The sequence below is a fragment of the Dermacentor albipictus genome, chromosome 10, assembly GCF_038994185.2.
Source record: "Dermacentor albipictus isolate Rhodes 1998 colony chromosome 10, USDA_Dalb.pri_finalv2, whole genome shotgun sequence".
NCBI classification, from domain to species: Eukaryota; Metazoa; Arthropoda; class Arachnida; order Ixodida; family Ixodidae; genus Dermacentor; species Dermacentor albipictus.
In genome coordinates, this window is record NC_091830.1 from 98,092,233 (window position 1) to 98,106,686 (window position 14,454).

At 51.5% G+C, this 14,454-nt stretch overlaps 1 protein-coding gene across 1 annotated transcript in view; it reads left to right on the forward strand.

The window, feature by feature from the left end:
- The window catches only part of LOC135897308 (uncharacterized), a 136,224-nt gene extending 126,882 nt beyond the window's left edge, over positions 1-9,342 (forward strand). Inside the window, exons 12-15 of the mRNA XM_070527104.1 lie at positions 911-1,117; positions 3,913-4,253; positions 7,041-7,300; positions 8,588-9,342. Coding sequence (XP_070383205.1) covers positions 911-1,117; positions 3,913-4,253; positions 7,041-7,300; positions 8,588-8,907 — 1,128 coding nt within the window. The 3' untranslated portion in view covers positions 8,908-9,342. The remainder of the gene's footprint in view (positions 1-910; positions 1,118-3,912; positions 4,254-7,040; positions 7,301-8,587) is intronic.
- Positions 9,343-14,454: the final 5,112 nt, after the last annotated feature.

Consider the following 14,454-nt stretch of genomic DNA (forward strand, 5'->3'; position numbering starts at 1 on the left):
GTTCGAGGATTATAATCGTGCTATCTGCCACATGTGATCTAAAAAAAAAAGTTGGTTAAAGGTCTTCGCAGAAACGCCTAGTGCCGACTTTAACTCAGTGCGTAATATCATCAGGACTCGCGCATTCGTGATCAGGAATTGTATTGTGCACCTTGCTTGGTGAAATAAGGACATTTTTGTCGATGACCAGTCATTGCTAGGCCTAATGCGGACGACTCAGGGAGAGGGCGACAGTGCTGAAAACCTCACTATTGTTCTGCTCCCACGTGACCATTTTCTCGGTAATTGCGTCACTGCACATACGCCTCCCGTAAGAATGCTATTACACCAAAATATTTGTGGCGCTCCGTGGCTTTCCAGCAATAGAGACATTTAGCTTGTACGCTATTCCGGTAAACGGGAGCGGTTTGGGCGGATTACCGGATGGTCGGGGCGTAAACGTGAGCGGCCGGAGCGGTGAAGCCGCCTGGTGTTGTAGAGCTCAACCAGGCAAACGCATAGCTAAAACTGCAGTAGCTCACCATATCCTGCTTCGCCACTCGTGCAAATTTGTGGCAGCGGCGTAATTGTGAACACGATTACGCCACTGTCGAAAATTTACGCCAGCAGCTAAGCAGAATATAGCAATTAGCTCTGTGTTCGTGTGGTTGAGCTTTGCGCCACCAGCTGGCGCCACCAATCTGGCCGCTCACGTTGACGCCCCCGCTAAACCGGAAAACCGCCCGCGCTTGCCCGAATACCGGACACGCTAAAAGTCTCTAATATTTCTTTGAGTGTTTCGGGAGCGTTCATTCAAAGCCCATACAAGTCGATGACGTCATGTTGGTACGGCTTTAGCGTATCGACGTACACCACGCCATCCCGTGGTTACGAGTGTCAACTAACCGGCGCCTCCCTCTCTCTCTCTCAGGTGGCTCCCCCTTGCGACCTCCTGACAACCAACATGGCGTCTCCACCGGCAACAACAGCAGCCGACGGAACTCGGGTGCCCCGGGCCAAGTACAGCCGCAGCCAGCTGGACAGGCTGGAAGAGGTGTTCGGCCGCCGGCAGTTCATCGACGGTCAGGAGACTGAGCAACTCGCCGGCGAACTGGGCATCACCACCAAGCAGACCAGGGTAAGCGGCAGTTTGCGTCGAGTCGCGATGTCTATAGGAGAACTGACGTAACAGGATTCACAATAGGCAAATAGTTTCTATCGTTGCCTGAATCGAAGTATATCAGCTACATCTTGCGGCACACTGTTTCGAGCAAGAGGCTCTCAATGCGATGACATAATCGGCGGGCCTCAAACGCCTTCAAGGTGTACGCCTGACGGAAAGTAAGAGGCCAATCCCCTCAAGGCAGGGCAGTCTAACATGAAGTACAAGTGACGACAAGTGATAACATGAAGTACAAGTGGAGTACAAGTACAAGTGCAACGCCGAGCTGCTGCCACCTGAGCTATGCCTCGCAGGTTCCGATATTGAGGGGCCGCCGACGCGAAGACCGCCAGGCTGCCAAGAACGAGCGCTTAGCGCCGCTGACACGTCAGCATGTACGTCACAAGCGGTTGCCGCCCATTCATTGGTCACACGCAGCACAACTGCGAGAACTCCCACCACGTGGGCCGGCGCAGCCGCCACGCAGGACCGGTATTTGGTTCACTGCTGTCTCGGCGAGTCACTCACTGCTGAGACGGTGAGTGGGTTCACTGCCTGTGAGCAACTTGTTACGTCTCGACACCACCAAGGGTGTCGATTGAATATGTGCCACGTATCAAACCACCGCACCTCCTGATCAGAAGTCAGCGCAGCGTGGACAACGACTACAAGCGCTCAGCCCACCATCGCCTGGAAACCGGAGAAAAGGATGAACGGGAGAGATCGAACCACGACAACGAATGGATAGGCGCAATTAATCAGACGAGCCAAATCACCACCTGTCCCTCGGCACTTATCCAGCCGTCAAGATAGCGTGGAAACTGGCTGCTGCAGGGTTCCACGAAAGGTCCCCAGCCCGCCCTTCACCTTGCAGATTGAGCGAAGAACGGGGTGGACAACGACGAACGAACCAGGTGTCGCCGGATGATTTCTTTCCACAGATTCCAAACCAGTTCCTTTGAGGCGGAGTAACTGCGAGTTGTGGATAGCAAGAGCGTGGTTCACGACTGAGTCAACGATGGTGATTTGCTGCTGGACAGTCTTCAGATTCCCCAGTCGACTCGCCTAGGGAAGACGACGGGATTAAAAGCAGATACTTTTCAAGAGTGAGGACAGGGGGTCCTGATGTGAACTGAGACGTTAACTTGCTCCTGCGTGGAGTGGGCTTTTGCACTAAGTTAAATAAACCATTTTCCTTCCTTTTCTACAACTTGACGTCGTAGTCGATGGGCTGGGTGGCTTCCACGCCCTGAACACCACCCTAACCGCAACAATCTCAAGATCAGGAACAACGGGAAAACCATGCCGATCAAAAATTACAACGTCGTTGTGAAACCTGAGCTAATCCAAGAATATTTAGGAGGAAGCTTTAGCTCGGGCCCAACTCCGACGCGGCCTATTCAAATACATGTAAAACGCAAAAACGTTTTTATGAGATAACCCCTGGACCGATTTTGATGAAATTTGTTGCATTTGAAAGAGAACGTTAAATTCTAGTGACTCTTGGAAACGGAATTTCGATTTAGGGCTTGATTTTTCTTAAAACGATTTTCAAATATTTGACCGTTTGAAAAAAATAGGAGCACGAAGTTTACAAATTCATAGCTCTGCATCAAGAACTGATTTCGCGGTTCTGTAAACGGCGTCCATTAGATCATTCAAAGCGGACAAATTCAATATGTCAGTTTACATCTTACGTGAATTTGTTACGTTGGTTACGACGGTTTTGCAAAAGTAGTATTTTGCTATGATTAATTTTTTTATACACATGTGTAACATATCAATTTTGTCTGCTTTAGATGTACTATTAGATGCAATTCACAGAATTGTATTATCACTTTTAGTGGTATAGCTACAGAGCTCTAAGCTTGATAGTTTCGTTTTCTGAGAATTTTCGATTTTTGCCAATTTTTAATAAAAAATGCACGAGCTAACTCAAAAATTCGAAACCAACAGTCACTAGATTTTAAGTTAGTCTTTTAAATGCAACAAACCCCGTCAAAGTTGGTGCAGTGGTTGCCGAGAAAAACGAATTCTCCTTTTACATGTATTCAGATAGGAGCACTCGAGCTAAAGCTTCCTCTTAAGCACTTGTTACGAGTTGTGAATGCGACAACATTAATGTCCAAATGAACGCTCTTTGCGCTGCGAATGATGTGCCATAGCGGTGCGTGCTGGCCGAGAAAGCAAGTAGCGGCAGCCTGCGTTGCCAACGCCGCATGCCGCCGACGTCCAGCGCGACGAGAGACCGAGGAAGCAGCAGCGGCCACCAAGGCCGGCAGGTACGCGCAGCAGCTAAGCCCAGCGCAGTGCCGGCTATCGAGAGCGAGGGTGACGTGGCGTCGCGGCGGTGCCCTCTCCCCTCGCGCAACACCTGGCGCTCTGCGGCTGCATAGGTGTTTCCGTTCGCCCGCTCTGCTCCGTCGAGGCGCGCTTACATTGTGACGTGGCGTCGCAGCCAATGGTAATTTAGGGGCCGCTTCGCTGCTACAGACGCCGGCTTTTTCGCTCCATGGGCCATTTGCTCTTTTCGCATCAAAAACAAACTTCACTGTACGTAGATTGCACACAATCAAAAGCCGTTGACTGAAATGGCCGGTACAATATCGCACTGCGACTGTAACACTCGCTCTCTATTCGTATCTGCTTTCTTCTGTCGCCTTTGTACCCTTCGCGCTCTCCTAACAACGCATCCACACCAAATCGCCCATTTTTTCTAATCTTTGCATCCCATTGCCCTCCTAACCCTAACGTGGCGGCGGCTATTGCAGACGTGGTTCCAGAACAAGCGTGCCATGCTCCGGCGGCGAGCAATCAGGATTATCGGTGACAGCTACGTGCCCAACCTACAGCCACCGGCAGGGTGCCCAAGGTGCTCCAACGCGCACCCGTCACCATTGGCTTGCCCACGAGACACAGGGGACAGCCGCCAGTTGGCATCGCCTGCGGTTGTGCCACCTGCGACCACGGTCGTCTGTCCCGGACTCCCGGTGCAGTCACAGACTCTCGCGGGAAACGAGACCCAACTGCAGCAGAGCCTGCCATCGCTCGGTTCTTTTCACACAGGACACGACTTCCTCGCGATTCCGCAGCCACGATGGGACGGCAGAGTGTAAGTACTGTATATTGCTACGAGGATGCTCCCGTATATATACAATCCTTCGCAATTTACAAGCAGCTGCACAGATTCAAGCAGAAGGCAAGACGGCATCTTATAACCCGAGCGAAGCCTTTTATACACTCCTCGACGCTGGAAGGCGCTCGATATTTAAACCCCAGAAAAAAATACAAACGAGCCTCAGAGGGTACTAAACAACTTAATAGCTTTTCTACAGCCAGTTCCGGCTTCGTTTACCAGGAGGTGACATCATGGGGTGGTCACGGGAGAGCAGGACATCGTGACGTTTACCTGTGTAGTAGGCGATCGCGCGAGACGGTTTGCGAGTGCTGTAACGTCGCTCCCACGTGACCCCCCTACGCGTCATGACGTCAGGACACAGTAATCTCCCGGCAAACGAAGCCGGAACTGACTGTAGAAAAGCTATATAACTATAATATTTAGCGCGCTCTGAGGCCTGCCACTATATTCCCCAATGGTTTCGACGTCCCGCACTCTCATCGAACGCAAAAAAAAAAGTGGCGAATCGAAAGTATCATGTCAGTACTGCTTTAAATGAAGTTTTCAGAGTCTATCAAACGTCTATGCAGACCTCAAGTAGGTTTCGTCACTTCATTACAAACTTCGTTTGCCTACAGGTAATGTGTGCAGTCGCCACACGGCACCAGGTAGCGTAGAGACACTGCATGTTTCGAGCACTATATAGGGCGGCGGTATACTATATATCGAGCCACCGCGAATTATTGGCGCAACTAGAAGGGCCGCCAATGGCACGAATTCCGCGCTTGGCATGTGAAGTGTATATAGACGACTCTCCATAGGAGTGATGGCCGCCTTTATGAAAGAAGCTTGATAATCTGTCGAATTTCTCCACAATTCAAGCAAATTGCTATACCTCCTTGTTGACTTATCTGTATTGCGTATGGAGGCCTGTAAGTACTTTGCAATCGCCGCGTGGCGTCGGTTGGCGTAGCATTCCTGTATTGGCCCCTAGGTAGCCGTGTACTCTGTACGGGAGCCATATACGGGGACACCATGCATCGTTACATACTTAGTAGACGACGCCGCGGAAGCTATAGGAAAGTAGTGCGGTTATACGAGTATCACTCCGAGCGTTTCGCACTGCCATTTTTTTTTAATCTGCGACGCTTTCTATGGAATAGCTAGCCCATGTATTACGATTACAACTGTTGGACGTAAGGTTACGTAAAATCAGGCATTATTTGCGCATCTCTGCGCTATCCAGTAAGTGGCGTACTGTGTTTTCGTCGCAAACGCAAACGGTGCACTGTGGGTGGTCGCAGAAACGTGTCACTCCGCTCATTCGGGCGGTGTCAACAGGTTGAGACTTACGAATCTTTCAATGCAACAACTACGCCGTATTTTGCGGCATAAACATGTGAGACTTCATACACCAAGTTACATGACGCACACCTGTGTCCGCTACGTACGAAACAGAGTATAAGTCGGTGCATAGTTACTGTATAGGTTCCAACGTATACAAGGGCACTAGGTCGGTGTAGAGTTAATGTACACACAGTAACTCTAGGCCGGTGTAAGGTGCCTCGAGTACCAGGCTGTGCTGACATCGAGGCACTCTAGGCCGGCATAAAGCCTCTCGAACTTCGTAAAGTAGTGACACTCTCCTCCTCCGCCTCCCCTCCTCCTCGTTTCTCCTCTCTTTCACGCTCCCTCCTCCACCGTGGCGCTGCCTACACTACTCGAGCGTAATAACGGCGCCGACATGCACTCCTCGCCATTCCGTAGGCGCTTCTCGAGCAAAAATGGTGCTGATGCACGGCGAGGGGGCCCACGTGATGCTATTAGGCCAATAGCGATGCGGCGTTGGCCTCGGCCAGAGCGCGCGAGGAGGAAGCGGCATTCTTCAAAGCGTGGCACTACTTTACGAAGTTTAAGGGGCTTTAGGCCGGCACAATGAACAGCGCCACCAGCGGCGGAAATTTCGGCATTGTTCGGCAGACGACACTCCTGACAAAGAGCGGTCGCACGGCGGGATCACGCGGGTCCCTGCCGCGGTTTTTCGGACAGTTTGTACTAAGCGCAAGCAATCGTAAGCGACATTATTGAGCTTTAAGCATGAATACGTTGTTGCGCGTCCAACTCATTGCGTGCTCACGAGACAAGAGCACGCGAAAAAAGTATGTTGAATTTAGAGTTAATGAGAAATTCGCAGGGTTATTTCGCCCGAGACAAACACAAGCACGAGAGCCTGACGTCTCTCGTGGCTTCTTCTATACGTAACGGTGCGCAGGTGATGCCTGCAGCACCTCTTATCGGTGCCGCTGCGACCGGCAACACGGGACCTTCGTTTGGCTACCGTCTTCTTCACAGGCTACGGACGATCGAGATCTCTCCCACAGGTGGCGCTGCTCAATGAAGCGCGGTATGAGGGTGCATGCGGGCTGGACCGCAGACTATACGAAAGGGGCTGTTTTTGGAACCTCTAATGTTGAACAAAATATCTAAGGTCGCAGGCTTTTTGCAGACATGTTATAGGCTCCATATAACACATCTACGAACCTCCGTAGTTTCTCTGAATCTGCTCTTATTTCGTGTAAGGGCACGATTCTTTGCACTGTCCATATATCGTCCTTCCCGACACAAGTCGCGTAAGACTGCCGCAATTAGTTTCCACGGACTAGAAGAGAAACTTGCGCGACTTGGTGGTGGGGCGAAATGTAAGTCAGCGCCGGTGTTGTGTTCTTCTTTTCCTTCGTCCCTGTCTGTTTCGCGCCGTTAATTTCCGTTGCCACGGTGCAGGTCTCGCGCGGTACCGTCATCCGCGTTTCCCGCGCTGAGCAGCGGCGACGAGAAAGTCCTGTCTGCGTCGGTGGAACTTAGGCCTAACATGGCGGCACCCTGGAACCGACAGTTCGGCAGCTTCGAGTCGCTGTATCCGACCAGGCCGCCACCGCCTCCGCTCACCTCGTCCCTCAGCCACTCTGCGCCGTGCGTGTCATACGGCGGGGGCCAATCAGACCGCGACTACGTCCAGTACCAACAGTCCGGCGTCGCTGCTCGTGAGTACATGCCACGTGTCCCTACGTAACTCGTGCCATAATTGAAAAAAAGAAATAATGCCGGCGCCACGTAGTTGGAGAGAATGTAACGTTGTTTGCCACCGCTTGGGGCAAGTCGGACTTTTTTGCATTTTGCCTAATTACATTAATAGTCATTATTAATTAAGGCTTTTCTTTGGCTTCGTTCGTTGTTGGCTGTGGTCGGGATTGTAAAAAAAATCGAAGTCCTCGGTTTCCCTTGTTATCGTTCACGCACACGCACACACACACACACACACACACACACGTGTGTGTGTGTGTGTGGGCAGCACTTCCTTTTGGTTTGGGATATATGGTCTTTCTTAGCTGCGCCAAATTCTTAAAAACTGCATGTGGCAAATAGACGGAGTAAGACATTTAGGAGGTGAAACTCCCGTCAGCGCGAGCGAGCGCGGGCGACCAGATAAGGTCACAATTGTATGCGCCAACGGGGTCGTATACAGTGGCAGCCCCATGCAGGGCGTCGTAGAAGCCGCAGCGAAAAAAAAAAACATGCAGCGCCCGGGCAGGCGGCTCCAGCGCGCTCTCAACGGCGGTTATTTCTTTCCAGGCCGCCAGGCGCCACCAGCACGATAATGGCTCCGCTTGCTTGGGACTTTTTCTGGTCTCCACAAACAGCGGAGTTTCCACTCCTAAATGTTTCTTGCTCCGTGGGCAAATGGCACAATTCTAACCCTTGATATAAATTATTTGATGAGGCGGCCATTACTTGTACGAGAAATCAAAACCCTTATCTTTATAATTATTAAATTACGCTAACTTACTTTTACGCTAACTTAATTACGCTAAATTACTTTTGTGCTTAAGTGCATGAAACATTTTTTTATCGCAACTTTGACGGTGCATGTCTCAAAACGTCAAGCTAAACCTACAGATCTAATCATTTCGTTCGGCGCTGACAAAACGCCGACGGCTTTTTGTCGGCATGCATTATCGAGTTTAGTAATGCAGGTGCATTAGAGTTTAGACGTCTGCAACGCCACTGGCGGCGGCCCTCGTCACTAAGCCGCCGTTGTGAGACCCCCGGCACAGCTGCCGGGGCACTGTCTCTGCAGCGCAGACGCGTTTGCATCGCGTACTGCGTGCTGCGCCAACGCGTCAACCCCCCGTGTATCGGTACACGGAACACCGCCCGGGGAGTTCGAACCACGAACTTAAAAGCGTCACTATCGCTTTCTACGCTTCGGACCTTCAGAGCGAAACTGCCAATTTCATCTTTTGGCTTCTTTTGTCTCGTTTGCATTTTAGCTGCGAGCACGTCGTGGCAAGGACAACCGCAGTGGCCGCAAGTGCAGCTTCCGCAGGGGCCACCGGAGAGCGACGTCCAACAGCGGGACTGGTGGTCGCCGGAGACGGTTGCGGCAGGCGAGGCCTCGGTTGGCGTCCATGGCGATGCCCGCGAGCCGCCATCTTGGCAGACGGGTGGCGCTGGCCCCAGCACGTCATCCGAAGGGAGCGACGAGTCCGTGCCCAGCATCAGCAGCCTGATGTCTCTCGTGCTGGAGTTGGAAGATGCAGACATCGAGATACAGCGGTCCCGGCACTGGATGAACGCTGCGGACGCCTGACCAAACATCGTGACGTGCGATCGGACTTACGAGTTGTCTCACAAAAGGCCGTCATACGCGTGAACCCGGAAGCTTTACGGACAGACAGAGAAGCGCGACTAAACTCTTCCATGATATAATGATCCCTGTGTATAATGAATCGTAACGTTTTGCAGCCCATATCCGGCATTGAGAAAGATAAACAGCCAAACGCGTTTCTTTTTTCAGAAGTGTGAGCGTAAGCAGTGTTATAACATGCATTTGTCGACTTGGTGGGGTAGATGAATATGACTGTCCTTGATATTCCACAAAAGTCCATGCGTCGCATCACGCTAAGGTCAGGCCTCTGTTCTGCACCTTCGGAGCCTGCTCCCTATTTGAATTTAACTTACCTAAGGTGCGACAATGTCTTCGAATAATCTGTGGCCGTACTTTGCAGCATTACGATTGTGAACGAAGAAGCCTGAAAAATCAAAATGGGGAGAGGGGGGGGGGTGGGGGCGGTGCTGCCGACAACATCAGTTTTTGTCAGTTCGTGAGGAAAACCTTCGATTCGTTGCCAAAAACTCCACTGTGATTTTAAAGAAGAGATCGATCCCTGCATTTTGTCGTGCAGACACATGTAATACAACATTTTCACTGTATTTAATACATTTGGACAAGGAACGGATAAGGGCTCGTTAAAAAAAAGAACTGTACCATAATAACTCATTTTTGTGCTCAATATGGTTAACATGGTTAGAACACAAAAAAATGCATGTCTGGCAAGTAGTGTAGACACCGTAATTCGATAAAAGCGATAACAATACAATGTCTACCTCTGCAGCTTACACGCTGAAAAACAAAGAAACGTCGTTTGCTGTGCACGAAAGAAGTTCAGCAATTGTCAAAGTAACAGTGACGAAATGCCAAAAAGTGACACTTGCAACTGACGAACTGAGGCTGTGCATGATGCCTTCAGGGATTAAACCGGCCGTGTAGAAAATACACGGAAAGATACACTGCGATGCTCTTATCTACCTCATGTCTCACATTATTTATGATGCATTGTCAATAAACGTGCCAGAGCTACACAATTTTGTTCCAAGACGTACGCAGACTCCACAGAAAGAAAGTCATGGTGATATGGCGACCTCTTGCAGTTGTTGTAGCGAATGGCCTTACTTACTGAGTATTTAAATGTCAATCTCCATCTGTACATTCTTGTCACCCTTCATTTTTTCGTTTTGAATAAAGACATTTGATCACTCCCTCATTTGTTGCTCAGTTAGTCGTGTCGGGCTTTTTTTATTAAGAGACAAATCATCGGCTGAAAAGGCACGCACAATTATTGGCTGCATGCATTACAAGTAAAATGTATTGCCTTTTTCATTCAGTTAACCATGCTGCATTGCAAGCAGAATGATCGACTGCCAGCCAGGTCGCCTTAGTCTAGTTTTCCCTGAAAAGTATCTTACAGGGATGCCGCTCTTTCAAAGACGACAGCGAATGGTGCAGGAGTCAAATGGGAACACGCATTTTAGAACTGTTTACATGTTCTACAACGAAGCAGCCTATCGAGTCGTGGGTTCTATCGTACCTCGGATTCTATTGTACGTCTTGTGATAAGCTAGATGACCAGCCGTCGGATCGTCGTGAAAGGCTCCCAGAACTTGCAGAGAACGCGGTATGACGGTGACCCATTTGTTGTCCCCGATGAGATAAATGTAGCAATACGAAATTCCACTGCGGAGCTTGAGTTAAGCTGTCTACGAAGTAGGGCGTTCGGGAGTAAAGGATGATTTTCCAGGCATTCGACAACAGTGCGGCATGCAGCATGGGGCGGCACCTTGGTGGGAAACAAGGATGGATGGGCGGTCGGGGCCTATAGTCAAATGGCCTCGCGACGGTTAAAGACAGTGGAGACGACTCAGTGTGTAAGCTGGCGCGGATAGGTGATGGTGAGTGATCGGGGATCGGGAGTGCACAGCAAGAAAGGGTGTCTGCGTCCTGGTGCTTCTTTCCAGACCTGTAGGTGACATTGAAGTCGTATTCCTGCAAGCGAAGCCCCTGCATGCGGCGACCCGATAAGTTGTTCAGCGATGAAGGCCAGCACAATGCAGGGTCGTCGGTTAAAGCTGCGGTCATGTAGTCATAACCACTATTCAAGTTGGTTTTTGTACCCGACTGGCGTGTGACTAAGGTCAACATAATTTTTTTTGTCCGAACTCTTACTCTACAAACGCACAAGGAGAGGTCGTAAAACTCTGCGCGAAGAGGAACGGGAATATTCCAAAATACGCATTACATTGGCAGATGGTACTCCCGTACCGCACGTAGAGAAAATTAGAATCCTAGGGTTACACCTGCAGGCAAACGGCCATAACGGAGAGACGGTGCGAATACTTCGTCGTTCGGTAGATGACACGATCTGACTCTTGCTTCGCATCACGAATAGACGCAATGGTGTGCGTGAAGAGTGCGCGATCCGTCTCGTGCAGGCGTACGCGATAAGCCGCATAACGTATGTTGCCCCCTATACCTGAGGTGGATCGGGTCCGAAAAAACAAAGTCGAATGCATGATCCGAAAGGCTTTCAAGAGGGCGGTCGGCGTTCCACTCAACGCGAGCACCGACAAGTTTCTAGAGCTCGGAGTTCACAACTCCCTTAACGAGTTAATCGAGGCGCACGACATTGCACAATACGAACGATTATCGAGGTCAAAGGCAGGTCGATGCATCCTCGAGTCGCTCAGCATCGCATACCACACCCAGCATGGAGAAAAGCGGCGGTTCCCGCCTCTGTTCGCGACCGCCTGATCATCCCGCCGCTTCCCAAGAACATGCACCCGACGCACCACACCGGGAGACGCAACAAACGAGCAAGCGACCCACAGAAGAAGTTTGGTGACAGCAACGAGGCGGCATACGTAAACGCGGCGCCATATGGAGGAGGGAGAAGCGCACACGCGATAGCGGTTGTAGACCGCTCGGGTAAGTGCCTCGCGAGCGCCACGGTGACCACGGGACACACGGAGGCGGCCGAAGAAGCCGCGATAGCCCTAGCACTCGTCGCGGTGCCGAACGCTGCGATCGTGATCAGCGACTCGCAGGCGGCAATCCGCGGCTTCGCGCGCGGTCATGTCTCGCGGGAAGCGGCCCGCATACTCCAAATTTCTGACGACGGCAACTCGTCATCGCCCTCGCAACGCCAAAATTCTACGGTCTTCCTCCTCTGGACCCCGGCACATACGGATGTTCCGCTCGCGGGCAACGAGGCGGCCCACGCCACGGCTCGAGGTCTCACACGCCGAGCCGCCGCTGATTATGTGGCGGCCTCCGCTCCCGAGAGCGGGGCATGGATCTACCGGATCGGGACACTACAACAGAAACACAACATGAAGCACACTGGGCGTGGGGCGATCGCCTAACCACGTTCAGAGACCTCACCCAACACTACAGACTCGAAAGACGCACATTCCCGCCACCGCACGACAAACTGAACAGGAACGAGGCCGTAACTTTGCGCTTGCTCCAGACACACACCTACCCTAGCCCCGCTATATTACACCACTGCTATCCGCGTTTATATTCAACAGACGCATGTAAAACATGCGGACATAGAGCAACGCTGCGACACATGCTCTGGGAGTGTGCCGGCAACAACGGCAATCAGACCAGCTCCGTTGGCGACGCGTCCATAATCGCGGCCGTTGCCAGGGTAGGAGAAGGCTCGAGCTCGCTTCTTCCCGACGCCGCCTCGGATGCGGGAGCCGCCGGGGACCTTCTCCGTAGGCGTCGCCGCCTCTGGGAGGCGGCTACCAGAAGTTCAGAGCTGGCAGACCAGCTCTGGGCCGTCCGGCAAGCCGAAGATGCCGCTCGAGTCCAAGGACTTCGAGTCGTCACCTGAGGCCACCAAAGCAAGAACTGCCGGACTATTCTTTATTAAAGTTTCTTCTTCTTCTTTGCTATAGGGGGAAGCTAAATTTATGTCACTAGCTTCTACACACACACACACACACATACATATATATGCATGAGAACGGAGAAATCGTTTTAACGCGATAGCGTTACGGAGCTCGTGTCGCAGAAAAGCCGGTGTCGTCGGCGTCGGTGTCGGCGTCGGTATCGGCGTCAGCGTTTTGCGGCGTTGACCGTGAGCGATAAATCACGGCAGGCACTCCATAAATAAAAAGCAACTTCAAAGATGGGCTGGGTGGGAATCGAACCAGGGTCTCCGGAGTGTGAGGCGGAGACGCTACCACTCAGCCACGATTTCGATGCTTCCAAAAGGTACAAACGCGCCTCTAGTGAATGCGGTGTTGCCTTCGAAACGAGCCGTGGAAAGTTATACTGTGGTGTATATCGGTAATTATGAACATGTAACTTACAGAAGTCGCAATTACACGAGTAGCGAAGTGCGTTTCGCTGCATTTCTTCTGCGCTTTCCGCACACGGAGAGCCATCTTGCGGCAAACACAGAAGACCCCCTCCTCTCCATGTACGGCGCTGCCCCGACAGATGGCGCGCCACGCGCGCATTGGAGCTATCGCGGCTCGGACTCTCTCCCCTGACAACGCTTCGCCTGGCTCCCTCTGTAGAATCAAGCGACCTTCCTTTCTTTAGATCACTATCTCTCTATCTCTCTGCCCGTGCCGATCACGGCGTTTGGCTGGCGTGCATCATTTCCCCCTCCGGGATACCGAGTTCTTTGGTTCGCTCCGCTTGCTCAGGCGCACGTTTCGTTGCTGCGCCGAACGCCGCGTTGCTCGACCATATGGCTCGACGCTCACCGCGTCTGATGCGGGGCGCCTCGTAAGTGATGGCTGCCCTGTAGCCCATTGTCTTACACCCATTGGCGGGTCGACGGGAACGCTATCGCGTTCCACTCTTGAAGGCGAAGCTTAAGCGTCCTCCAATTTTTTTTCTCGCCAACCACTGCATCGATGGTTTGTTACGTTTAAGCGAAGTAGTTATTAATCCATCAACGGTAAGAAGTATGTTTTGAATTTATGCCATCGGTTTTCTTTTAAAGGAATATTCCTGAAAATTGCAAAATTTCAAAAAGCAAAATGAGCAAGTTTGCTGCCCTGCAACACATCAATAAATAAAGGTATCACGATGCTGCAAACTGCACCTCATAATAAATCTAAAGCGGTAAAAAATTGTTCATTGCAAGCCGCTTTTAGGTATTGGCCTCGAGCTCAGCCACTGGAAAAGCTGGCGCCACCGTCGGCGTGACGTGCTAGGTGGGATCACGTGGACATAGCGGCCGCGTCGGCTGCTTCGGGCGCGCCGAAGGGAGCTGAAAACGAGTTTAAATTCCCTCGAACGCTGCGGTCCTCATTTAGTGGCGAAATTTTCCCGCTTCGAGTGTCTCTTTTACAACGCTTGAAAGCACTACAATAGGTAGTGGCTGCCTTTGAAGGCGCCCAACATGGTAGGCTACTGCTCGGTGCCGCAGGGCCGGACGCACGTAATGGAGGCCGGTGTCAGCTTTATTTGCACGTAGCCGCAGGACAAGAAGCTGCGTGAAGCTTGGCTTGCGAAACATAAAACCGGCAAACAGTCATCGGCTGCAACTCGGGT